Source organism: Anas acuta, chromosome 3 (assembly GCF_963932015.1).
Source record: "Anas acuta chromosome 3, bAnaAcu1.1, whole genome shotgun sequence".
NCBI lineage: Eukaryota > Metazoa > Chordata > Aves > Anseriformes > Anatidae > Anas > Anas acuta.
The window spans coordinates 32,589,186-32,615,499 of NC_088981.1; the positions used below are offsets into that span (position 1 = coordinate 32,589,186).

The following is a 26,314-nucleotide window of genomic DNA, read 5'->3' on the forward strand; positions in this document are numbered from 1 at the left end:
TCCCCCCAACTTTACACAAGGCTCAGGACTTCAGACAAACTTCCACTGATGCTGTTGACAGAAGTTCTTCCATTGACTTCAGCTGGGAATAAACCAGCCTTTTACTGAGCAGGCTACGTGCTGAATGTCTTCATTGTCTACAGTTTCTCGATTTTACCAGCTACTACAGGAGGTAGAAACTACTTGAAATAAAACTCTTCCCTAGAGTTAAAAAAAAAAAAAAAAAAAAGGAAGAAAATCAAGAAGAAAGTCTTGTTGACCACCATATGTTTATTTTTTAAACAATTTACAAATAAAAATGTTATATTTATCCAAGCAAACACATGTAATACTTTAGTCTTTAACAAGCTATACAAATGAGAACCATCACTCTAGAGCTTTTGATAGCACTAGGACCATTCAGGGTAGGCATGCATGTGTCTCTATCACATGAAGCGAGTCCAATTCCTGACACCAGGGGTCTGATCTTCTGCTTCTTCAGATCTGGTCAGCTGCTGCTAAATGATTTAACACAAATAGTTACTGGATCACAGTACAATGAAAGAAAGCCCATTTCAAATCATGTTAAGTGACCTCAATCTGTCTGGTCTAGGTGTCAGGCCACAGAGCCTTACCGATTAGTCTTCTTCTCCACAAGCCAGTTGGACAGATTTTCTCCCCTTGCTTACTGATGTGGCATCCAAACACGTGCTTATACAATACAATGAAACAGCTTAAGTACAGGTGTAATGTAACAGTAATTACAAATCACAAGGACAGGTAAACAAACGAACAAAGAAATCAACTCGAATCACATTTCTTGCATTTCAACCAAAAGAAAAAGTAAACAAAACCATGCATTACAGTTTAAAGAAATGTTCAGTTTTAGCTCTTCTGCAAGTCTCCGTTTCCTCAAGTTCTAAATTGCTCTTCTTGAGCTTGTCCCAGAGGTTGGGCTACTCGCAATGCTACTGACAGAAAAAGGGTGAGCTGGAAATCATCCAAGAATGATCAAAGAACAAAAGCCCCCAAAATAAACAACAAAGACGCACGCATTATAAACGAGATATTCCATTTTAATAGCAGAGTGTAGAAAAGAAATTGGCAAAAAATTCACATGAAAAACATTTTACACAATTAATTATGTACAGAATAAAGTATGTGTCTGGTTTCTGGTGACTGAAGTTTCACTTTAGTCAAGTCCTACCATAGGATGCCAAATGCACCCAGAACCCTCAACTGGAACAAAACAAACAAAAAAAGAACCATATACATAATCCCAGCTCGGGCTCCACAAATATTGGGGCTGGCTGGGTTCACTTCAACCCACTGGGCTTTCTGCTACGCTTTCAGCAATTCCTGAATTTGTTGTAGCTTCCAAACTACTGTCAGCAGTTTCTGTTTGCTCAGTCTTCTTGCTCTGGATAGTGCAGATTCCTTTGCCTCCCGAGCCACCGTTCTTTTCGGGTGTTTCTTCGAGCCCAGGAAGGAAAGTTTCCACACCCCCAGCTGCCCGCCTTTCTGTGCTGCCTCCATCGCAGCTCAGTGATGGCATTTCAGCAGCACCACCTTTGCTCTCCTCCACTTGCAGAAGGATCTCAGAGGCGGGAGAAACGCCCTGCATTTCTAGAACTGGCATGCCTGCTTCCGTCCTGTCGCTGTTTGAGGACTGCAATCCGCGCTGCGACACAGCTGTTTGAGAAACTTGGGTGCAAAGTTTATCTTCCCGAGTACCTGAAGTCAACGCAGCAACATCAGTAATCTCTGTTTCAGCCACTGGTTTTCCAATGTCCGCCTTGCTAATTTTGCTGGACTCCAGCCTAATGGATGCAATAGCTTCTAGTTTTGAGACTTCTTCTATATTTTTATTTAAAAGTCCTGCTGAAAGGATACCGAGGTGTTCGTATTTTCCCTTAGTATTTACCAAGTTGCTCTCAGTGCTTTTGACCTCAAACTCTGCCTTCTCACACGGAGTCTCGCTGTGTTTCACATTTTCTAATTGCAAGGAATCTTTCTTGTGATCCACGCTAACATTTGGAGGGAGACTTTCAGATTGCTCAGTTTTAAATCCTGAATGAGCAGCGTTCAGATGGAAGTCGCTGTTGGCTGCCGAGGTTCTTACAGCCTCACACTTTTTTTCTAGGGAGTGGACAGCTTCTTCTGAAAGATGCCCCACACGCACATCTGCTGATAAAGCAACTGCTGACTCTTGGACAAGATCAGAGCAAGTCCTAGAAAATCCTGCAGTCCCTACTTCTTTTGCATCTCTCTTAGCAAAAATATCATCTAATATTACATCAGATCCAGCGTGTCCTAATGACTTTTTTTCAACTTCAACTACTAATTCTACACTGGATCTCAGTTCAACAATGTTTGCCGAGCAGGCGTTGACTAACCATGCAACCCCCTGCCTTTGGGTTTGGTTATGTAGTACTGCACAGCCTGAAGGTTCAGCTCTTATCTTTTCTTGTGCTTCTGATGTGCTATTTCTAGTTTCTGTGGTGGTGAGACCTGGCTCTGGCTGTATCTCTGTGAATTCTGAAGCACAAATTTTATTAGAACCACTTTTCATTTCTGTATTTGGAGTATTGGATAGTTCCCAACCACTTTCAGAACAAGAACTGGTTGTCATGACCTGTTCTGCTCCGTTACTGGTTCTGGAAGTGTCACATTCACCAGGACTTCTTGTCAATTCTGAAATCTTCTTTTGGGTTTCTGAAATCTGAGGAGTTTCACCACGGACTCCTGGCTGAGATACTTCCAAAGCTACACTGTTTAGTTTTGCATCTTTTAAAGGGGTATCAGTAGAATTCTGCTCTGTCATGACTGCTACTAAAACATTTTCTTTTGAAGTGTCTTGAGAACCACAGAGCAGCTGCGGACTATCAGTTTTTGAAGCATTTCTACTGCTATCACTTAGTTTTTCCTCTGCCAAATGGGAATTTCCCAAATTTTGAATTTCATGCCGTGTTTCAGGTAATAAAGTCTTTGAGTGCTCTAAGCTAAGCTCAGGCTTTACTGCATTTACTTCCTTCATCTCTTCATCTTTCTCTAGAGTGCCAGGAACATTTGTCTTAGTAACTGCAGTTTTATTTGCGTCATCCTGTCCAACTTTTCCTTGGACTTCTGTTTTCTGCAGATCACAGAATTCCTTCCTGCCTGCTTGCTCTCTGCCTGCTACATCCACAAGTCCCATTTCTGCAGGCATCTGGACACCAGAAGCAGTTTTTGCTTCTGGCAGTTCTGTGACTGACCTTTCTGACCGCTGAGGCTGAAGTGTCTTCTTGTTCACGTCAGCCGGCTTCTCACCAAGAACAAAACTGCCCGCCCCTTGAGTATTACACTGCGAAGAATCCTCCTCTTTCGATTTAGTCTGAATGTCAGCTGAAAGAGTCTGTAATTTTTGCCCTCGGTCCTTCTGAAGGCCGTTTTCAATGTCAGTGCTCATTTCAGAATGAGGTATTGAAGTTTGCTGAGTAACCGTTTTCTCCATTTCCGAGCCTCTCTTAGCTGAGAGGACCTGGCTAACTTCAGTAGCCACGTTCTGATCCTCTTTCAAGGAGGATGAGCTATTACTTGTCCTAGGGTTTGCAGGTAAATCTGCTGGTTTTGCAAGGTTAGAGTTTTCTCCATTTGGAAGCGCAGAACTTGCGAGCTTGCTGTCGGCTGAACCCTTTCCACCACTGCTGTAGAAAATATCATAGAGATCTTTCGCATTGGCTGTGGCCAGGCAAGAGTTCCGTTTCTCTACCTTTTTAGCCTGCTCACTAAAAGCAGTTGAAGGTGGTGGTGGCGGAGGGGGCCTCACGAGCATTGCCAGCATCGTCTGCTCGCTTTCAGACACACCTGGAGCTACTTCATCTGCAGGGATGACAGCTGCCTGCTGGACTGCAGGTAGAAGAGGATGGTGAGGTGCTGTATCAGAGGTCTGAGAAGACTCATTTTTCTCTGCTGCTTTCAAATCCTCCTCTGACCCCTTTAAAATTACCTCCTCTCCTCCAAAAGCTTTGGAGATGATATCAGGAGGCAGCAGCAGATCTGTATTGGTTTCTTTTACCACAGGTAGTGGCTTGGTGGTAGCTCCAGAGGATTTTATGGATAAAAAGGTATTCAAAGGTGGTGGTTTACTAACTGTTGCAGTAGTAGATTTCCTGAAAATCATGGTGGGGACTGGGAGATTGGGTAGAACTTTTGCTTGGGTTGGTGTGGAAACAACTGGTGTCCATGGGCTAGTGTGGGGGATAACAGTTTTCCCAGACAGCTTGATTTCTATGGGCTTGGCATGGAGTTTCCCAGATGGACATTTATTCTCCTCTTTGGTTCCTTCCACACCCTCCTCCTTCAGAATAGCTCCTCCTAGGCCTTTATCCTCTCTGTCAGTCTTTTTCCAGCTGAATTTCCCGAAGGACATCTGACTTGTTGATTCCTTTTTAGGTTCCTCTTTCTTTTCTTCTTTTTTCTCCTCCTTCTCTTCCTTCTTCAGCTTAAGCTTGATACCCATTTTTCGCCCAGAAGAATCTATTTTGCCTTGAGTTTCATTTGCCCCCTCTCCAAGCTCCGGGATGTTCTTTGTTTCCTCTTTCTTTATTATTTTTTGTTTCTTCTCATCCTTCTCTTCTTTCTGTTTCTCGACTAGTTTCCGCTTCAGCTCACTCTGCCGCCTGCGCTCTGTTTCCAGAACTACAGCCAATCCAGCCTGACGGTCTAGATTTCTCCTCTCTTCATAGAGTGGGTTTTCATCTATGTATTTCTGTGGAAATAAATGGCACAATTTTAGCAACTGCTTCCGGGAAAGAACAAATCAGTTCAGCTCTGTTACAGTTTTTGCCTTGTTACATAAGTGCCATCTCAGCACTGACAGAGCAGAGAATTTCTTCCTACCAAAAAAACGAGATGCTACAAACTCCACATTCTGTAGCTCAATGTGAACTGAGTGGTGGCTTGCAGCAGAGCTGTCACTCTACTTAAAGAGTGAAAATCAACACTGGGACTTGAACACAATTTAACCTCATGTGGATGAAAGATTAGTCTCTATGTAGTGGGAAGTTCCGCTCAGTTTGTTCGGTACAATACAGTGAAGGTAACCAAATACATACACATCAAGTCAAACGTAATTCTTCAGGAAAAGAAGACAGAGCAAGCAGAAGCTAACAAAAGGAATGACTCACTCCTGGTATGCCAGTTACGAACCTTGTATTTCTCATTGTGGGGATGACTTTTCACATGCTGCTCTGCTGAGATTTGATCTCCAAAAAATTCATGACAGAGCTGGCAATAATATCCAGTGATGGGGATCAGAAACTCAGAGCCTGGAAAGGCCGAAGAAAACAATCAGAGAAACAAAATTTCAAAGATGCCAAGTTCTTAACAGAGCCAAATAAACATATCAAATAACAGCAAAGCCTCCAGCAATGTTCCTGTTCACACTTTTGAAGCAGCTAATGGTGCTCTCCTTACGCTTTACAGTACTGTAAACACCACTACAAGGAACAATCACGTAAAGTGAAGAAGCTTCATTAGTATGATTCAAAAAATTATTTTAGTGCTCTTCATATAACTATCCTCTATAGCTATAGCTCTTCATAGCTCTTCAAAGCTATCCTCTATTCAAGCGGTTAACACTTCCTATAGTATTCATCTATTTACCATCTTTGTGGTGTAGTCTGCTCAAACTCTAAACACCTGGCTTATAAAAAGAACAAAAGCATTTCCACGGAAGTTCAGCAAGACTGCACCCCTGAGCCTACAGAACCTGCTGCCGTTATCTAACACACTGCAGATCCTCTCTAGGGCAGACGCTACTAAAGCTAGGTAACGTAAACAAACTGAGATCAATCACCGGCAGGCCTATTTAATCATTGCACTGACTGAATGCACATCAGTGATTTGCATCCAGTCAGTTTTTAAATCCTATACGAATTTAAAAATTACTTACAGCCCCTTCCTTATTGTTTTTCCACATTCTCTGCACTCAGACTGCACCAAACGCTCATCAGTGATTCTTCAGAGACACCTTTACACAAAATGTACTGAATCGAAGGGTCTGTTACAAGACTGTGTGGAGTATTCCACAAGATCTGCCCAAACACAGCAAACCTTTTTGGTCATATTCTGAACCAAATTCTAATGTTTGCAAAAATCTCTTCAGAACTACACTGGAAAAAAATCACGCAGTATTCAAAGTACAAACTAAATCCTAAAGAGAAAAGAAGGAACCTCTTCTATGTTTTCCTATACTCTTGCTCCATGACTTTTTTCACAAGAAAATCAAATGATCTGCCACTGACCTAACAGTACAGTGTCTATATGTGCTCCTGTAACTACGTAAAGTTTTGAAATAACATATTGAAATTCCTTTCTCTGAGTCACTGGAACCTGCTGGAGGGCTAAGGGAGAGGAAACCCAAGGTTTTTTTTTTAAAAATAACATACCTTTGGCAGGAACAGTTATCTTATCGATGCGTTTTATGGAGTCTTGTTTGGTCTCACTCTGGGTCTTCGAAGCCCAAGGTCTGTTGTAAGGATCCAGGGTCTATTTGCACAGTGACAGAGGTATACAGGCTCATATATTACACTAGCACGGCAACTACACTTGTCTTTTTCCTTTTTAACATCCTTTCAGAACACCGAACATTAATATCAACGTGCAATTATTTATAGGAACTATGTTTGCCTCTTTCCCCTCCCATTCTGCAATTTATTATGAGAAAATAACCTGTGAAAAGGGTAAAATGTAAATGATATCAAAGGACAGGCAAACACAAAACACAAGTATCAACCACTGGGTCCCATGTGAACTGAACATAAGCCCCGTTTACATTAGTCGGAACACACCGGTAACTGTACAAACTGCTCAAGTCCAACATTAGGGTAAAAGAATTTAATAAGCAGCTTCTTGGGTTCGTTAATTCAGATTCTCTTGTAAAACGTAGTTCTGTGATGTATGTTTTAGTGTTAATATTTACAGCAATATGAAATGCACTTAGTGAAGGAAGCCTGCCACATACCTGTCTGTGTTTCTTATTATGCATGTGTGTGAAAAAGTCAAACATGGTTCCGCAGATGGTATTGCAGTCTTTGCACCAGTGGTTCCCTGCATCATAATATTCATAAATATTGGCCAACTGGAAAGGATGTTTGGAGGACTGTGAAGAGGATTCTGCTGGCTTCGGGCTTCTACCTCTGGACTTTTCATTAGTTGGTTTTGATTCCTAAATTGAACAAAAGGAAACACTTCTCTAAGACAAGGCAGGAGAGACAGAATGCTCTGGAACTCAGAACCTGCCTCCAGCAGAAGCCACACGCACAAAAAAAAAAGTATATATCACCTGCTTTTCAGCGCCCAGGCTAATTCCATTGTTTCAGAGAGCTGGTATTGCCGACTAAGACGCTGCGAGGCCACAGTGAAGAGCTTCCAGTAAGGCTCCCAGATGTAATGGCTGGATGGTTGTAGGCAATCGAGGAACCAAATGAACAAATCCCCTATGGCATGCACCCATCCCACTTCATGCCTTTCACATACAAATTTCAAGAGTTTCAATATACCATACTAGCCAAACAGTGCCCAGAACACCTAAAGGCACTTAGAAACTCCCCTATAAATGTTCAGAAGTTACGGTAAAAGTAGCTTGGATGAAAGCAGAATGAAAAGGGAAGGAAGAGTTAGTTGACTGGAAGTATTTAACGCCATCAGCTTGATCAGACTATTTGCAAGTGCCTGAACTCTCCAGAAAACCCATTGCTTAACAATAATTAAAAAATGGTGTTTTGTTAATCACCTAAGCATGTATGGTGAAGCATCTTGTGATTTAAGCGTGTGATACTTACGCTTGCATTGATTTCTACAGAAAGACGCCATACAGCGATACACAGACGTTTCAGGACTCTAGCCAAAATCAATACATTTTGCTCAGAATCTTGACGTACGCTAACATTGCAGAATAGCAAGACAAATAATCCCTGTACAGTAACGTTGCAGAGTAGCAAAACAAATAATCCCCGTACAATAACACTGCTGAGTAGCAAAACAATCCCTGAAATAGGTAATGAATGAACCCTGCTAATTTATATTACAATACCTCTGTAAAGTAATGGGTGTATTTTGAGTTTTGATTGACATTCTCAATGGCTGAAAGCTCATTGTGTTATTATTTCTAATCTGCATAGCAGTCTGGAAAGAACAGTGTTTTTCCAGCACTTAGCAGGCCCAAATTAGTTGTATAATTTCCAGGTTATTCAGTATCGGTGTCAAACGAATTTACTTCAGCAGATTCATAATAATTAAATAACATCTGCCTTACTAGATTCTCTCCTTTTAATAATATTTCATGCAACACATCGTGTAAATCAAACAATGAAGACACATCCATGCCACTATGTGCCCCAGAGATATCCACGTCCCAGCACAATCTAGCTGTTGGTAGCGGAGTAGGAAGTGACCCGGTGAATATTTGCAATTATTCTGTCTGCAGGGACATAGCAAAGCTTACATTTTCTTCAACAATGAGAAGATCAACTTATGATCTGCAGGAAATGCATGGAAGGATGTTCATGATGTCTGAGAAGTGTTTTGTGTTATTTACGTACATCCACCCACCCAGCATACCCTATAAAATACTATCTCAATCACAACTTTAAAAACAATGAGTTTTTGATCGATGAGTGACAGCCAACTCTAACCCATTTGTGCTTCCACATTCAGCAAAAAAATGAACAGCTTCCAGATCACAGGATCTCACCTCCACATCAACAGAAACTTGAGATAAAGCTCGGAGATGTAGTTTGGTACAACTACGCTAGCTTTACCTTTGCACTTTGTAACTACAATAGACAAACACAAGCTGGGCAGCAAGGGACCAAAAGGTAGCTTGCAAAGATGCAGAAAGGCACAAATGTTTTTGCCCTTAGGTTGGCCAGGTAAACTGACCACAATGTCTAGAGGCTCACACCTTCTTTCTTTTCACTAAAAGTTAACAATCAGCATGACAAGGTGAATCTCAGAGACTAAGGGCAGTGTCCTATGTGCCTGCAGATACCTGAAAATATTATGTGTTCTTGATCAGAACTGAGAATTTTCCATGTTAAAATAAGGAACTACGAAAGAGGATCAAGTCATTATGGGTTCAGACAACACAAACAATGGAAGTTAAAATAATGGAAGATACATTCACACATGCCATATTTCAAGAAAAGAAAACAACATAACTTAATGCAACGTAGGATTTAACAGACATTCTTGTCTACTTTAGTTTTACCATGTGGTGTCTGATGCAAATGATTTGTAAAGATAAGTGGATACTGAACACTGCTGATGTTTCAAAAACAAACAAAAAATAAAAAATAAAAGAAGCCTTAAAATAAAAGGCATCTAATGAGTTCCCTGAACCAGACCACAATGAAGCATAAGGAAAAGTTTCCAGGTTCCCAGATCTGAGTTACCTTGGAGAAGTCATCTTTTACCCTACTAACACTTTCACCCCAACAAAAAATACACAGTAAGGTCAGGTCTACACAAAAAGCATCTGTCATCTCCCATCATCCATACCAGTTACATAATTAAGTATATATAGAAAAGCGTCATCATTAACCTCCTGAACGCACACATAACCTTTCAGATGCTACTAACATCATACCCTGCTTCCAGAGGAAAAACTTTCTGGAACATGTTACATTTTTTCTTGCCTATTAACCTCTCAGAGACCATGTCAGAGAGACCATGATACTTACTGACATTTCTTAAGAAAAACTTATAGCACATATGTAATAATCATGTTAAGACAACAATCATATGCAAGTCTTGCCCTGATTTGTTAATATCTTCACCTGGTGAAAAGACTGACACGCTCCAAACTTGCAGAGCGCTCGGATAAATATTCCTTCATGGCAGGCCGTGCCAGAAATGTTGTGGAGAACAAATCTGTCCTCCTAGTATGGAGTTGAGACCTAACAGCTGCGAACACTTACGCTACTGTTCAATCCAACCAACACCTCAGCAAAACCAAGAGCAAAAACAGTACGTGGTATCAAATCGCACAGACTCTCGAGAGAAATTATAAACAGGGATACATTTACTCTCACCTGCATACACAATCAAAATCAGAATATGAGATGTGGTAACAAATGACATCAAATAAACCTTCTGTTAAATGTTTGGGAGCAGCTGTTTCACCACTGCCCTTAGTGGGAAAATCATTAGCATACAAGTCAGAAGATTTTACCTTGTTGGAGGAAGATGCCTTCTCCACACCTTTTGCATTTTCTGACTTGCTGTTCTTTTCTGAGGAATCTTTACTTTCCACAGATGGTTTCCGGGGTTTTTCAAATATGTTAATCCCCAGGATCTGTGCTACTTTGTCAAGCTCAGACTGCTTCTTCTCAGCTGCATCGGATTCCTTATGGAGCTCTGAAATCTCCTTCATAATATTCTCTTGCAGTCTGTTCACCTCAACCAACAAGGGGTCTTTGTGTCCATCTTTCTCACGACGTTTCTTCCTCAACATCTCTCCTGAACCGATCAAGGAAGTAGAATAGTTGGCAATGTAACAAGAAAATTGTCTCAAGATCTGTATGACCATTCCAGTAACAAGTAAAATCCCAACACAAAATACTACAGTTAAATTTTGACTTTTGTGAAGGTGGAACTGACTCTTAGGTACAGCACCACTAAATAAACAAAATCCATCTCTCTTTATATACACCCCTAACAGAGGCACCATAATCCTCAAGAGAGAGGATCAGTGTAATTACTATTTCCCTGCTTGACCAAAAAAGCAAACATGTTTTCTAAGTTAATCGTACATTATAACCTGAAGAGATCATTTTCCAGAGGTGAAAATTATTATTTACTTGAATCAAATGTTTTAAAATAATGTAAGTTCGCTCTGTACAGAGAGGACTTTTCCTTCTCCAAATAAGATTCATAAAAAACTGAAAGACATGCTGACATGTCTTCAGTTGCTACTTCTCACTTCTTCTAAAAAAGCGCTAAAACGCACAAACTGCAAGTCTTTTAACCTATCAAGCTGCTGAAGAAGATGCAGGAGCAACTGCATGCTTCAGTGTAACAGTCAAATTTTGACATCATTAATTTTAATATACTAATTAGGCCATTGCTTTCTCAAGAATTCTGCACTGCCAAGAGTATGAAAATATTAGTTACAAATTATAGCCTGTATTAGTATGATCTTCACTTCTCCTAGCAGGTACTGCTGGTAGGAAAAAAAGGGGGATAGACATGCCATACCTTGCTGTTTACGAAGCCTGTCCAATTCAGTTTTGAGATAATAGAGCTTCTTTTGCCGTGCTTCTCGTTCATTCTTCAGTTTTTCTCTCTCTTCTATCACCTAAACAGATCGCAAGAGGACTGGATTTTCTTCTCTTCCCAACACAAGTTAATCAGTCTTGCAAAAGTGACCGCAAGACCTCAGCGTGCCAGTCACAGAACACTGCTCACGGTTCTCAAACTGTTCCCGTGTTTTTAATACAACAAATAGTTCTCTTGATTTGCATCTGTAGGTAACTTCATCTATGCTTCAACCGTATATGAAGGTATTTTTTTTGCCCTGATTCAGACAGACCAACTTAATATCACTGTTCCTGCCACTTGCAAGAACCACCATAGAAATTGTAGTTCTGAGTTTTGTAACTCAGCCACTGATACGACAGAAAACATTTCTCATTCTCATGTATTAGCAGGCTATGCCGCCTCTTTTCTAAACGTGGTAATTTGACCAGTGTATTTCTCCAACTTTTGTCTTTCAGACCATTTCTAAGGGCACTCAGACTCAGCTGATTGCCTTCTTACAGGGCTCAGCAAGACCAGTGTTAAACCACTGTCCAAAACCCATGCAGCATCTCTACAGCTCGTATATTCCATCACTGACAAAAGACTTCACAGCCCTTCACCTTGCTTTCTGCTTCGACTGTTCAATTGTAGCTATCGCTCAGGCTTCTGCCTCAACTTCATCTTAACTGTATCACCAAATGTATTTTGCAGGCATAACTGTCTGAAATTCAACACCTGGATGAAGTTCGGTTCTTGCTCAGTTAGGTAAGGACTAGGAGGAGGAGCTCACACATCCGATTTTCACCAGTTTGCATTCATTCTTACCAAAGGAAACCAGGCAATATGCTAAAATAAAACCCGAAAAGTTCCTCCAGTTTCTTTCCCAACATCATTTTTCAAGAGACAAATCCCCATTTTTTGTACCTTCACAATGCTCCCAAAGCTTACAACTGACTCCTCCCATGAACAAGCCAAAAACGATCCAACGCCTTGTCTTCACTAGAGGATCACTACTATGATAGCAACGTAAACGTTGGCAGGATCCTTAGATCGTGCCTGCAGTAACCACTGTATATACCAGGGGAAGATGTTTTACCAACACACTTAGGCCACTTCTTGAATGCCACAAGATGATGACAACAATTATTTTTAATCAGCAAACCATCATTCTGTCATTTGGGGTCTTCTGCCAGTACAGGAGCATGCAAGTTTTTATACTCCAAACCGCCCCAGCAAAAAACTGGACTAAGCCCAAGCCAAAGAACTCTGCTACTGCAGACAGAGCCCTAGAAGTTGTGCCAGGACACACAGGTGAGCTACCAGTGCGTATCCGAGATGTAACCTACAGGTGTGCTGCTATGGGGATTGCGTATTTATGTTTAAAATTGTTACAGAGTAAACAGACAAATGCCTGGAAATCTTTAACAAAAGCCAATTTGGTTTAACTGCTTTTAAACTGGAAGGACTCAGGAGGAATAAAAAAAGTGCATCTAAAGAGGAGAAACTTTTACCCCAGTAAGCAAGCAGCCGGACATATTTTAATAGGATACCATACCTTCTGCTTCTGAGCTGCCCGATTTTTTTCATCTGACATCTTCTCTGTAGTACTTTTCAGAGGGTGCGAAGACAGACGAAGGGGCCCTTTGGAATGAGCAGGAGTGGTAGGGACGTGAACAAGCACAGAACCGTCCCTTTTCAAATCAGGGACATTCTTTCCCATCGAGACTGTCTCAATCACCCGGAGGTTGGGACGCGTGGGGTTTGCTGACATGGCCATAGTAAGAAGGCCGTGAGCCTCTGGCAGCGTAGGATTAGGCTGCTGGGTCGGGGGGTACATGGGCCAGCCTGGGGCTGCGTAAGTCATATAATGCCCGTATGCATCATACCCCGGAGGAGCCATTGCAGGAGGTGGATAGTTTTGGGGCATCTGAGTGGCAGTGAACTGGGAATAGTTGGGAATTTGGTACTGGGAAACAGAGGTAGGTGTAGGTGGCAAACTGGCGGGAGCTGGTGGAACCGAGGGGATGAGAGACACAGGAGGAAGAGGCTGTTCTGGTGCACACGGAGGGATGTCCTGTCCCACCGGCTTGTTCTTAGCATATTCTGCTTTCTGAAGAGAGTCGTTAGACGGCTGGAAGGAGACGGCGGGTGACGCCGAGCGCTGCTGGCCTGACTCTGGAGAGCGAGTGTCGCTTCGGCTGCGACGCAAGTCCCAGTGCTCCAGCCTGCGAAGGTCCGCAGAGCGGCGATCGGGAGAACGAGACGGCAGCTTCTTGCCGTGAAGGCGTTCCTGAGTGCGGACGGCCAGCTTTCCGATTTCAGCCACGCCAATATCGAGCCCGATGGTTTTGAGCAAGTCGTGGATCTTTGCGTACTCGGCATTAGGCTCTTCTAAGGGATCCAGCTTGACAGCTGGAGCAGGAGTAGGAGGTGGGCTCGCTTTCTGGCTTATTATCTCATTGCCACAACTCACCAGGGGCTTCTGAACAGGGAGGGATTCAGTTTTGGTGTCTTCATCCTCATCGCCATAAAGAAATTTCTCTTCATCTTCAATGTCAGGAAAACTTCGCCTCCTCTTCTCCTGAGCACTGACAGAATCAGCCATCATGCCCAAAATTCGGGAGAAACCGCTGCCATCCTGACTGGCCCTCTCATGAGGCAGCAAGAAGTCCGTGTGGCGATCGGCAGGTTCGGATTTGACTTCTATCTTCTCCTTGTGACTTAAGAAGCTTCCAAACTTCTCTTCGAAGGTGAAAGCGTCTTTGGGAGCTCCAGAAAGTGGGCCCCACTCATACAAACCGTCCCGCAATTCCTTGTTTGCAGACTCCACAATAGAGTCTTTGTTAAACCGTTTGAGAAAGTTCTCCACTTCAGAGGCAAAAGGAGCTGTGCTGTTGCTCTGGGGCAAAGACGAATGACTAGAAAGAAGAGGAAGATCCTTGCTGGGAGCAGGGCTGCTAGAAAAGCCCTCAGGCTGAAAGACAGAGAAGTTATTATTTACTACAGCACCCTCTGAGGGGACTATTCACCTTGCAGAACAAAGGAATGTGACAATTTCTCCCCAAGTTCACTGTTGAAGAGAAGGGTTGGAAAAGACAATACACGGTTGAAAGAGAATAGAGATCACAAAAAAAATTGTCTAGTGGTTCTGGAACGTCATGTCCAGCAATGAAAGCTTATCTCAGGGAACACACAAAATCACAGCTACATTTTATTCACTTTTTGGCAAGCTTCAGAACTAAAACTTTTAAGTTGAAATGCCGTGACATAAATTCATCTGGGCTTTGAGTTCCGTCACAAATAGTATGTTACACCTTCAGACAGGTAAGAGTAATTGTACTGGGGTTCCTAACCACGTCTTCAGATATGTGTAATTAATACCAAATGAACTAGGATTCCCATTAATGGGTATAGAATGGGATCCTCAGTATTGGAGGACTTCCTGATTTAAATATGTCACCGTCAAACCAAACCTGATCAGTATAACAAGCAGATCAAAAGCAATATGCTAAAACATGAGAAAAGAAAATGGGTAATTTATCACAGTGGTCCCAACTGCATGCCTTTCCCTTGCTCTAATTTTGAGACTCAACAGGCATAGCTCAGGTACAAATTAAATAGGGTTAATATCAGCCTACAGTCTAAAGAGAAAAAATAAGGGAACTCAAAGGTGTTTTCAGCCAGAGATACTGAGGATTCGTCAGGCAGTTCTCTGGGTTTATAAAGAAACAGAAAGAGGCACTGTGACAGGCAGAGAGCTTCGATCAATGTCCCGACTGTCTGTGTACAAAACAACTCAGCTTTTCTATAAAGCTGGCCCAGATTTTGGCATGCTGGGCTGCATTTCAACAAGGACATTTCATTCTGCCTTAGATTTTATAGCTCTATGATCCCAGATTAACTGCCTTCACCATTTAAGGTTTCCAATGCAATTCTAAACCATACAGGCCTGCAAAAAGATGCCTGTCCTCTCAAAGACAGGAAAACATAAAGATTGACCTTTCTATTTTGGAAATAAAACTAATATTCTGTTATCAGGAAGTGACTGTTTTGGAAAGTAGAAGTGCAGAGACAGACAAACAATGATCAAACCTGAATAGGAGACTCTACTTCCATCTCCACTCGTTTCTTCAAGATGGATTTTTTGGGCATGGATGGTATTTCCTCAGGCCTGTATGTATACCGAGGCTCAGAAGTCTGTAGTGCGTTAGTCAAGCCTGGGATCACATAACCACTGCCTGAAACATCATGATTCAAGTTTCTGCTACGTTCTTCTTCTTCTCTTTTCCTCCTGGCACGGTCAAGCTCTCGGAATTCTTCATTCAGGTATGACGGGCTTGGGCTTCTACTGCGGCTGCGGCTCCGTCTGCGATAGTTTCGTGTTCCCGAGGAGAAACCCTGATGCTCTCCACTCACATGCATCTTCTCATCTTTTTCGTACCGTGGACGCTTTATTTCTCGTCCCCTCTCTTCTGGCCTTGACGGATAGGAGGATTTCCTGAGCTTGTCACCATCTCTGTCAGACCCACGAGGTAGCTCTTCTCGACGACTGTAATGCGGACTGTAATCTGAACGATGGAGGAAAACATCGCGGTTGCGGTAGTCTTCATCGTGTCTCATGATGAAGGGACTTGAAGGTTGGTCTTCATGCGATGGGTATCTCTCAAGGCCTCGAGAGCACGACAGACCCCTAGTGAATATAGGGCCATCAGCCATGTCATCCCTGTGTAAGACAAGCATGGAATAAACGTAATGGCTTGAGTCAGAATCAACTATGTCTTATTCTTATTCAAGAGCAAGAAATTTCCAAATCAGCTTCAGAATAGCATCTCCATCACTAAGCAGAAGCAGCATTTTATGTACTTAACGGGCAGGGATGAGGGAAGGTTGATGTTTTTAATAGTAATACACTTCCTTCCTACGAATTCACCTGGAAATACAGTGACACGAACAATTCAACTCACACTGCAGAGAGCCCTGAAAAACTGATAGGATGGATTTATTTCTCTGAAGGAGAAATACTACACATTAAAAAAAACAAAACACACTGCTATCATATTTCAGACCACAATCCCTTTCCTCACCTCTCCCAGCAAGATGCCACGGTCACATTTCACATGAATTATTCAAGGTGTAATTCAGTTTCACACTGGCACATGCAACCAGATCCTCTTTTTATCTTCAGCTGTGGAAAAGGACCACAAATTCTGGCAACATTTTCTGTTGCAACAGATCTGTAGGCAGGACTGCCACAATCACATGGACTGCTTCACCCCAAAACAAGCACAGTTTTTTATATCTATGAATCAGGGATAGGAAATGTACTAGTATCATTCCTATGTTCCAGCCCATACACAGTAGATTTGCAAATAGCACAACACTGGAATAAATAGCTGTATCTCTTGGTGTTTTTTCTTTTGGACCATTTCCTACAGAGATTTCTAATCAGGAGTACTGTTTTAATCAAGCCCTTTTCCCTCAGCCCCTAAAAACTTCGCTAGTGCTGCCATTTAGATCAGGAAGAAGCAAAACCCACTTGTTAACAACCGCTGGTTTTATTCCCAGATACTTCAAAAATCTATCAAAATCCTCCAACAATGGGTGGCAAATGTGCTTGTTAAGTGAAATCAGTGAGACAAAAACCCTAGAAAAATGTCTGTGTGAGTAAGATACCAACTTGAGATAAACTATGTATGATTGCCTGAATCCTCAAAAATCATCTCCTCCTCCTAAGAAAAGTCCCTTGATAGATCTGAGAAGAGACCAATAAAATCATGCCAGATGACATCTTTAAGAAAAAATAAATAAATAAATCTGCAGATAAATTATTGCACCAATTTTTAAAGTCACCAGACTAAGAAACAACTGACATGACCAGATAAGGTCTTTTTCTTTGGAATTGTCATAGTTTACATATGCATATTTAAGAACAAAATTAACACAGAACTTCACTTCATCTCTTACCTACATCACCGCAAAGTATTTCACATGTTGTTAGCTGCTTTACTGGTCTAACACACACCTTAGCAAACATGGCATACACCAGTATCTGTGGTATTCGATGGAACCTCTTTCATGTCCAACAAACTACACACCTCCACCCTTTCCAAAAGCACCAAAACATTTACAAGGGAACTGTAATTGAGCTTTATTCAGAAAGGTTGCTGTTCACAGCCTAAAAAAAAACATTTCTCCGGTTCTAACAGCAAATGTCTGTCTTCAGTGTCACCATCACTTCATGTGAAAGTCTGCTATACCTATACAAGCTGCATGAACACAGCTGGTCAGGTTACAGATGTATTTCACCATACACCTTCAGCTCATTTTTGTGAAAATAGTTTGCATGCATGCTTGCCAAACACTCTGCCTGAAACAACAAAGAAAGAATACTAAATCCTACTTTGAAAGAAAGGAACAGCAAACCTACTGCACTTCTAATTAGAAGGATGTTCCAAACACGGTCTGAATAGTAAAGACAGATTTAAAACCTAAAGATGAGAGAAAGGATTACTTGCCTTACAGAAACTGTGCCTCTTTGAAATATATTTTCAGTAAATACAGTCTAAGAGAAAGATGTCCCTCTTATCTGGCTTGGGTGCTTTTTAGTTAGCATTGTCCACTAAGTATATTGCAACTGCAGGAGAAATACAAGGTGGTACCACTCTGACCATCCCAATTCCTTCCCCACCACATAAATCTATGAATTACTGGAATTTGTAGAATCAGGGAAGGAAAACAGACCACAGACTATGTAGAGATGATGCCTTAAAGAAGCAAAATCGGTGTAAGGTAAGCTTGCTTTCTGGCATATTTATGTATTTAATTGTATACACAGAAAGAGAAATAAACAATGGTATTCTGCTGTCAGCAGCCAACAGGACTCCACCTTAAAAGTCTTTGAATAGGAAGTCAGACGAGCTGTTCACACTCAAGCCAGCTGTCACTCTTGATATTAAGCCAAAATCTGCTATTTCAGAGCACAGCTTAACGCAGACTAAGTCTCGGCAGTGATAAGGTTTAAGCTTTAGCATTAACCCCAGATGAAAGAATCGGTGGGATGCTCTGTATAGCTTATGCCAGCTCAGATAGCAGTAGAATATCTTAAAAACCCTGACAGAGAGAGAGATGGAAGACAAGGGGAGATAAGATACATTCTTCACTTTGATAAAATGAGATTCTTGGAGACAAAATAAAAGGTTAATCTGCTGAAGTACAAGACAGAAACTGCTCAAGTGACCATGAAGTCACAGACCAGCTTCATTCAGCAAGCTTACTTAAGACATGTGCAGGAGGCCAGCTGCCTTAAAAAACTGGGGCAAATTCTTACAGATGTTTCAGGATGGACATGCACACGGACACACGCCTTGGGAAATCGACCCTGATGTCTAACCTTTGGAATTTTATTTCCTTTCTATGCTAATGAATCTTTCTGCCATCCCAACATCCTGCAAATTACAGAGAATAATTTGTAAAAGTGATTGCTTCAAGTCTCTCAGTAGTTACCAAAAACAGCTGAGAATAACTAATTCAGATTTATTTGTTCCAATTACTTCAAAATCCTAAGATTCTTCAAAAAACACCCTTTTAAAAATGAGAATGTACCATCTGTCCAGTAAGAACTTGACATGCTCAGTATTAAACTGAATGACGATTAAAGCGCAGTGATAGATATAAAATAAGTGTCCCAGCAACAGGGCAGCCTCTCAGAAGGAAAAAATACATGATAAACAATATCCTTAACAACTAAACTAACTACAAACTGTCTTTTAAAACAATCAAAATGGTAAACAGTGAAGAAATTTGCAAGTCAGAAGCAGTACCTACAGATTTTAGGAAAAGCTAAGGGATGACACTTTAAGCTTCTGGTACCGCTCAGACTAGTGCAGGTAGCACAAACAGATTGGATAAAAAAAAATCAAAAAGAAACAAACACTTAACCACATGGAGTTTTTGCATACTTGCAGGTATATGGAAAGCCACTTAAAAACTGAGGTCTACATTGCCTCACTATCCCTTATTCTCATCCCGATTGATTTGTCATTCAATCTTCTCTGGGATCTGTTCCAACTTTTTTTTTGCCCTTTTTTACCTGTTACCATTTTTGTCCAGTCACAGCAATAAAGTGAAAGTTCTTCACCTATCAAAGAGGTAAAGATTCTTGCAGCAGTCATCGTCACTCTAATGTTAAAATAAACTCTGCTGTACGTGTTGTTACTTCTAGCGATGAAGCATAACCACAAAACAGGCTATATACAAAACCTCACTGGAGAAAAGGAAGCAACGGGACAACCCCACTACCACCACCGTGTTCTTAATCTGCCAGTGCCGTAGTGACAGTTCTCCTACGTACCTTTTCCTGCTCGTTCCAACCACTGTACTCTCCCCAGGCACACACAATCAGCTTGCTCAGAAGACTGCAGGCTGCACAGGGGACTTACAAGTTGAACGCTGACCTCAGAAGAATTGAGGTAAAGGCGTAAAAGTGACAGTACTGAAAACTAAACTCTCTTTTGGTTTTCCACACCTGCTGAAACTTTACATATCAGAAACCTTACATATCAGAAAGACAGGAAATTCACTTATTTTGCTCACTTCCCTCTTTTTCTTTAGTTTTTATTTTTTGAACAGTTGGGGATATTTGCATCAACAATGGACGTTAGAGCCTCTTTTGTTCTGGATGTTTATACCCGACTGGAAATTACAATTTGGCTGCTCCAGAACACAGACTACCCCCGTCTTTAACTTTGCAATTCAAGATAAAGAAAATTTTATTTGCACAAAGCCTTCTCATTTTACTTCTGCAGCCAGATTATACCTGCTCTTCCACTGAAGGCAAATCAAGGGACCCTAAAAATTCTAACTTATTTTACTACTTCTGACATTGCCTGACTTCATTCATTTCCCTTCTGCAGGGTTTTTGAAGCCAAAATAATACATTTCTTCAAGCTACACTAGGGCTCTCTTTTGGATTATTCTCAAAAATCAGGAAAGTACCTTATTCCCCCCAAAATAAATGAGGAAGTTGAAGCTTTGTGCTATCTGTAAACAACCTTCCTTTAAGCCAAACTAGGTAGGCTCGTAAGAAAAAGGAGGCAGCTGAAGCTGTGAAATGTCAAATGAAGCAGTTCCTTCCTGGAAGATACTCCGAGCACTTTTAGTTTATACAGCTTCAAGAAGCAGCTGACAAAAATCAGAGCAGGAATATCCGTCTGGAGTTACTAGGAATGCAGGCAGTGACTTCTGTTTGGGAATTCCCTGTACCACAACTTGCTGGAGGCTTGGGAAGTACTGCAAGGAAGCTTCATTACATGTTTACCCTATTACCCATGTTCCCCGCGCATCCACCGTCAGTCCCTACCATATCCTGGGCTAATTAGGCACTTGGTCTCACCCAGCACAGCCGTCCCCACGCTCTCACTGTTTCATACACTTCAATCCCCACCTGCGGAGGACCATACCTGTCGCTCAGGTTATCAATTGGTGAGCCCAGTCTATCAGGCAGCCTCCTTCGCTCCGGTGTGCCCATGCAATACCGGTCATTACCAACAGTAATCCGCAAACTCTGTTCCAGTGAAGACTCAGAGCGGAGACTCGGTGAGCGTCTCTGTAAATTGAAGAAAGAGTGCAAGCCCATCAATCAGGGAATCGTAATTTCGGCTACAGTAAGGCAAGTGACTCTGCTTTGCTTAACACATGGGACTTGGAGTGCGTGGATCAACCAAAAAAAAAAAATAGGAGAATATTTTTTCCAAATATCTCAATTGCCTACAGTTACTAAAGCAAGGGGAGGGTACTGGGTGCATTTAATTTCTCATTCCAACTGCCAACAACAAGCTTTACATTTAAATTATCTAAAAGGGAAAATTTCAACTCAAAAATACCTTTAATTAGCTACTGTTTTGGAAGGTAGAAAAACAGAAGTTCAAGAAGTCCCAGATTTGCTGCTGTGCTCCATTCTTTGTTAGAGCAGAAGCAGCTAAACAAACATTGCACAAAAACAGTGCCAGGAATTTCTTAATAAAAGCGTCTGGATTTCTGGCCCTTTCCAGCTCTAATAGCAACATGAAGCAAGGTATAAAACAAGTGTAAACAAAGATTTTCCTAGCAGTGATTTTTGAACAGCTTTTCTCGTCTCATGCTGCTTTCAGCTGATAAGCACAACCTAATCCTAAAAATGTCAGTGGCGGTAGAAGCAGCTTCTACAACAGAATTCCCATTTTCATCACTGTTGGTAGAGCTAAACCAGAGTTAAGTTGCCCTGGAAAAAAACACAGCAGAGAACGCCTGAGCTAACTGCCTCTGCGCAGATCTTCATTTGGAGACATACCCAATGCAGAAAATGTCATTACTGTTATGCTTAATTAGGTATGCTTCGCCTCCTTTTAGAATTTGTCACTGAATTCCAGGAATGATCAAATTAAGCGGAGTTCCAGAAGAAGAAGGTGAGATTGGCTGAAGACAGAGAGGCTTGACTATTATTATTTTTTAAACCAACGTGATTTATATTCTGCTTAACAGGAAACAATGAACCAGCCTCAGTTCTGCCAAACCAGCCATGCGCTGCATATTGCTTTCACAGCAGCAGCAAGCTGCAGGTGCACTACGTTGCCTGCACCCAGCCTGGCCACCCTGGGAAGAGGCAGCAGATTCAGTTCAATGCTCCAAGAGACCGAACAAACAGCACATACCCTCCAACAAGGAAGCTGAATTCCCTCACAAATTTGCCTAACACAATCGACTTGGTACAAATCTGCACTAGAATCCATCGTGTGCGTATCCCTGTTCTAAGGTGACGTCAAACTGATTTCTGTATCTCTCTGTTAATCTGAATCCCGTCATTTATCAGAACACACTCTAACGACTTTTTAAAAGCAATCATTTTGTATCGCATAGTATTATCCTGGAACAGTCGGGCTGGGATACAACATACACAAGGTGCACACATCTCATACAAATGCTGAAGGCTGAAGTTGAACGCTGAAGGTGTGAGTTGAAGGCTCGAATGTGCCCAGTTTAACGCAGAATTTGGAGGGCTGCCTGGAGAAGCGATTGCCTTGAAAGGCAACTGCTTGCCATCCAGACTGTCAGCAAGCTGGGCACGTACATTACAACCACCTCCAGGAACTGGAGATGGAAAAGTCGTGATTAAATCTTTTAGGAAAATTCTGGGCAAGAGAATAAAATTGTTTACATTTAGCTAGTCCAGGATATGTATGACCATCATACAGATCACCCAGAGACAGCAGGTAAGGTGATACATATTTGAACGTTGCATTTTTTTGCCTGAGTTTGAGAAATTCAAGTTTTAACAGCATTTGCATTTGGAGTGCCACTCCTAGTCAATCCTACCCATGCCCTGTACTGTTTTCTTCCTTTCCTACTCTGGCTCCCAAACAGCAGTTACCATTACCATATAAACGCACAGGTTGCATACCAGCTCTTCATTTCTCCTTCCCCTGCCAACCCGAAACATCCCAGTCCTCCAATTTCAGCTAACTTTCTTACAAGAAGGTAAAGGAACAGACCAGAACTATAAAAAGAACAAGCACACAGACCAGCAGGGACAGATACAAGCAGCATGAACGCTGATCAGCCTTGCAATTGCCAAATTCCCTCACCACGCAGCTCTGACCATTCTTTTCACCGTTACATTTTGAAATACTTGCACCAAACTTTTTCTGACACCCCATGCTCTTCTAAATGCCATAAAGTTTCCCCAGCTACTAAGAAACTTTTACCATCCATATTCCTGATGTGCAATATACAGTCAACATCCCAGTTACACATAAGGACAACAATACCAGGGGACTCCCCAGATACCCAGGGAAAGGCACACACTCCATCTCAACAATGCAATGCCCAGAATCAAGAAAAGGGAGTAAGGATCTCAAAGGCTACTCCTTCCATATTCCAATTCATATGCAGGGACAGTAGCTCAGAGCTTGTACTCAAAATGTTTCCACTTTTCAACCCTAACCCCTTATCCCATCAGTGTCTGCATTCCATGTCCTACATCTTCTGCTGTCATGCATACACTCCCCTCTTCCAAGTCCTCCTTCCTTACCGCAGCTTAAATCCTTCTCTCTCTGTTTTCTGTCTGAATGCATCCCCTCTCAATGACAGATCTAAGATGTCACCTATTAAAATGTTTGTGTAACTTTCCACTCTCCCTCAATTTATATCCTCAAACTTCTGGAGAGAGCGTTTTAAGTGGGATAGGTCTGAAAACTTCATTAAAACTTTACTAGATCACGTTGATCCCACATATCTGTTGTTTACTTTGGTTTGATCACACCGAGTTCCACTTTTTGGAAAACATCTGCATAATCCCAGCTTTTATCTTTCTCTAATTAACGTTAATTTTGTAAAGAGTAGTTCTAAAAAATAAAATCATCTTGTACATGTATCTTATGTTTTATAACATCATTTAAAAATAAGTCGTAGTGATGGTTGAGCACCTTTTGGTAGACCAAACCTGCCATCAAAAAAATATACACAATATACGGTCTGAGAATTGCCTACATTGGGCTTCAGCATATGCCAGAGAATGTAAAATTCACGCTAAAGAGCTATATTAAATCATCTCACATTAACTCATCTTGTGTGAGCTGCTTCAGAGAGAAGGGTTTTCCCTTAATACAGTAACATTCTTGTAAGCAATCAAAAAATCTATTTGGCTCAGCAGCTCAGCGCTAGCTAACTTACCAGAGCATAATTTCAAAGATGAGTAATTTATCTATCCTTCTTTCCCTGAAATTAGAATTAGTAAGAAAAACATCAAGAATTTCTAACAATTTGCTGTGAAGACTACTGCAACTTAAGCCAGATGGGTGCAAAATAACACTGGAAGAATAGCGTTTGTCAGGAATAATGTTTGCATAAAGTTGGGTTTTGCTCATTTGTTTGCTTGTTTTCTAAAGAAAGAGTGGGAGGCTGCAGATCAAAAAACCCTGGTTCAAATTTTTCCAAGTCTAAACCACCAACACATTTGGCACTAAAAGTTTTGTTACAGCCCGCACAGGTCCACAGCCTACGACGGATATAGTGAAATGACTGACTGGCTGCTGCTGAAACCGATTTGAGAAAGTTCTGCTGTTGTATCCCAGTCTGTCACCCCTTCAACTGTGGCCATGCCACTGTTCATCAAGCTACAATGTAAACTGACATGAACCATATTAAAAATCCATTCTATTTAAAAATTAATTTTCAACCTGGATCTTCTTAGCAATGCAATTTGCAGGGGTACTCCTCTCCCCTCCCCTTGACAATTTATAGGATTGAGATAATAGCAAACAACAGCCTAAAAACAAAAGGCCAGAGGCAAGCTTCTCAGCCCGGCTTAACTGTCAAATAGAACATTATCTCCCTGTTCCATCCGGACAGATTACCTTCAAGTACCAAACAGCACCCACCACTCACTGAATCTTAACTCCACTACACTCACCTGGGATCTCTTCTATGGCTACAGCTCCAAGAACCTGTACCACCACCAGAAAAGGGCAACCCCATTTTCTTTTGGGGTCCTACCAAGCAACGAATTGTAGCAGGCTATGTGTTTTTGTTGAATTAACTTTCAGCCAAATCAGATCTTCGAACCAGCTCACCTTGCAAGTTCAGAAATGCAAGTGTGAGTGCAAGGGAATGGGCAGAATATACAGCAGAGAGAGAAAACTGAGTGTACCGTTCCTTCTACTCGTACACAAGCTGGATTAAGTGACCGTGGAGCCATTGCCTAAAATATCGCAGTACGAAAATCTCTTCTTTCAGTGCAATAGAAACACGCAGTGAAACCACTACTTACCACAGGTAACAGTGATCGGAAAGACGATCGCTGCACCAAAGAGCAACAACAAGAAGCCTAAGTAACTCTATGCCGTTCGCTCAAAAAAAAAATAAAATAAAATAAAAAAGTACGGCTACGCACTTTTGTTTAGTAAAAAGGTGACATGGCATCACTTGAGATGCAACCCCCCAGCTTCACATGCCCAGGTCAGATTTTTGTCAGGCTGAGTAGGACGACCTGAACACCTTGCGCAGTTGCACCTACAGAGCAGCACCGATCAAAGAATAACTCTCGAGCTAAGGATCCGTGCCAGAGCCTCCTCTGTAGGCTGAGAGGAGCAGGAAGAGCTTCAACACCTGGCTGCGGAGCGACCCTTCCCGCAGATCCCCCCCACACACGGCGGTGCCGGGCGGGAGGCCGGCTGCATCCTCCTCCTGGGCAGCCGCCAGCCTCACCTCCCCGCCTTATCTAAAATGGCTCTGGCTGCCGGGGAGAAATCAAAACATAACGGAAAGCAGCAACCGGGCTCTGGGAGAACCGGGGGGGGGGGTCCCACACAGGCAGGGCGAGGCCCCGGTGCCGTGCGGCCTCCCCGCGGCCTGACAGCCGGTGGATAGGGGGGGTCGGGGGGGTGCCCGGCGCTACTCACCCGGCCGCTGCCGTCTCCGTGCTCGCTGCCCCGGCGGCCCCCCCGGCCGCCCCCCGCTCCTCCGGGCGGCGACGGCAAGCGGCGGCTGCGGTGCGGCGATGGGGAGCGGCGGGAGGCGCCGCGGTGGCCCGAGGGCGAGCGGTGGCGGCGAGGCGGCGGCGGCGGAGAAGCGGCGGAGGGAGAAGGAGGAGGAGGAGGATGAGGAGGAGGAGGAGGGGGAGGAGGGGGAGGAGGGGGAGGCCGGCCGCGGCCCGGCCCCGGCCCCGAGGTGCCGGAGCGGGAGGCGCGGGGCCCCGCCGAGCCGCTCTCCTTCAGCCGGTGCGAGGAAGACGACGACGACGACGACGAGGACGACGACGGCCCGGAGCGGCCGCTGCCCGAGCGGTACATGATGGCGGCGACACGGGGGTCCCAGCGGCCTGCGCGGGCGCCCCGGCTCCCCTGACCCGTCCCCCCCCCTCCTCCTCCTCTCTCCTCTCTCCGCTCTCCGCCGCCGCCGATCTCCCCCCTCCCCTCCTGCCCGCCCGCCCGCCCGCCCGCCCAGCGGCGGGGGCGCCCGCCCCCCCCCCGGCGCGCGCACGCGCGTGCGCGCCGCCGCCTGTCCCGGGCGCGCTCCCGAG

General features: G+C 43.0%; 1 protein-coding gene across 3 annotated transcripts; it reads right to left on the reverse strand.

Annotated features, from left to right (window-relative positions):
* Window positions 1-250: 250 nt before the first annotated feature.
* On the reverse strand, window positions 251-26,314 carry ZNF318 (zinc finger protein 318). 3 transcript variants are annotated; one of them, XR_011094691.1, is made up of 11 exons: window positions 25,695-26,314; window positions 20,721-20,866; window positions 15,355-15,985; window positions 12,818-14,236; window positions 11,221-11,320; window positions 10,196-10,482; window positions 6,986-7,189; window positions 6,411-6,510; window positions 5,170-5,288; window positions 615-4,729; window positions 251-494 (listed from the first exon to the last, which is right to left on the reverse strand). XR_011094691.1 is itself a non-coding variant. In XM_068676478.1 (10 exons), the coding sequence occupies exons 1-10, from the start codon at window positions 26,082-26,084 to the stop codon at window positions 1,301-1,303; spliced, it is 6,825 nt and encodes a 2,274-aa protein (XP_068532579.1). In that variant the 5' UTR covers window positions 26,085-26,314; the 3' UTR covers window positions 251-1,300. The 3 variants fall into 3 exon arrangements, 1 of the variants encoding a protein (XP_068532579.1); XR_011094690.1 differs by having other exon boundaries at window positions 251-497; XM_068676478.1 differs by having other exon boundaries at window positions 251-4,729.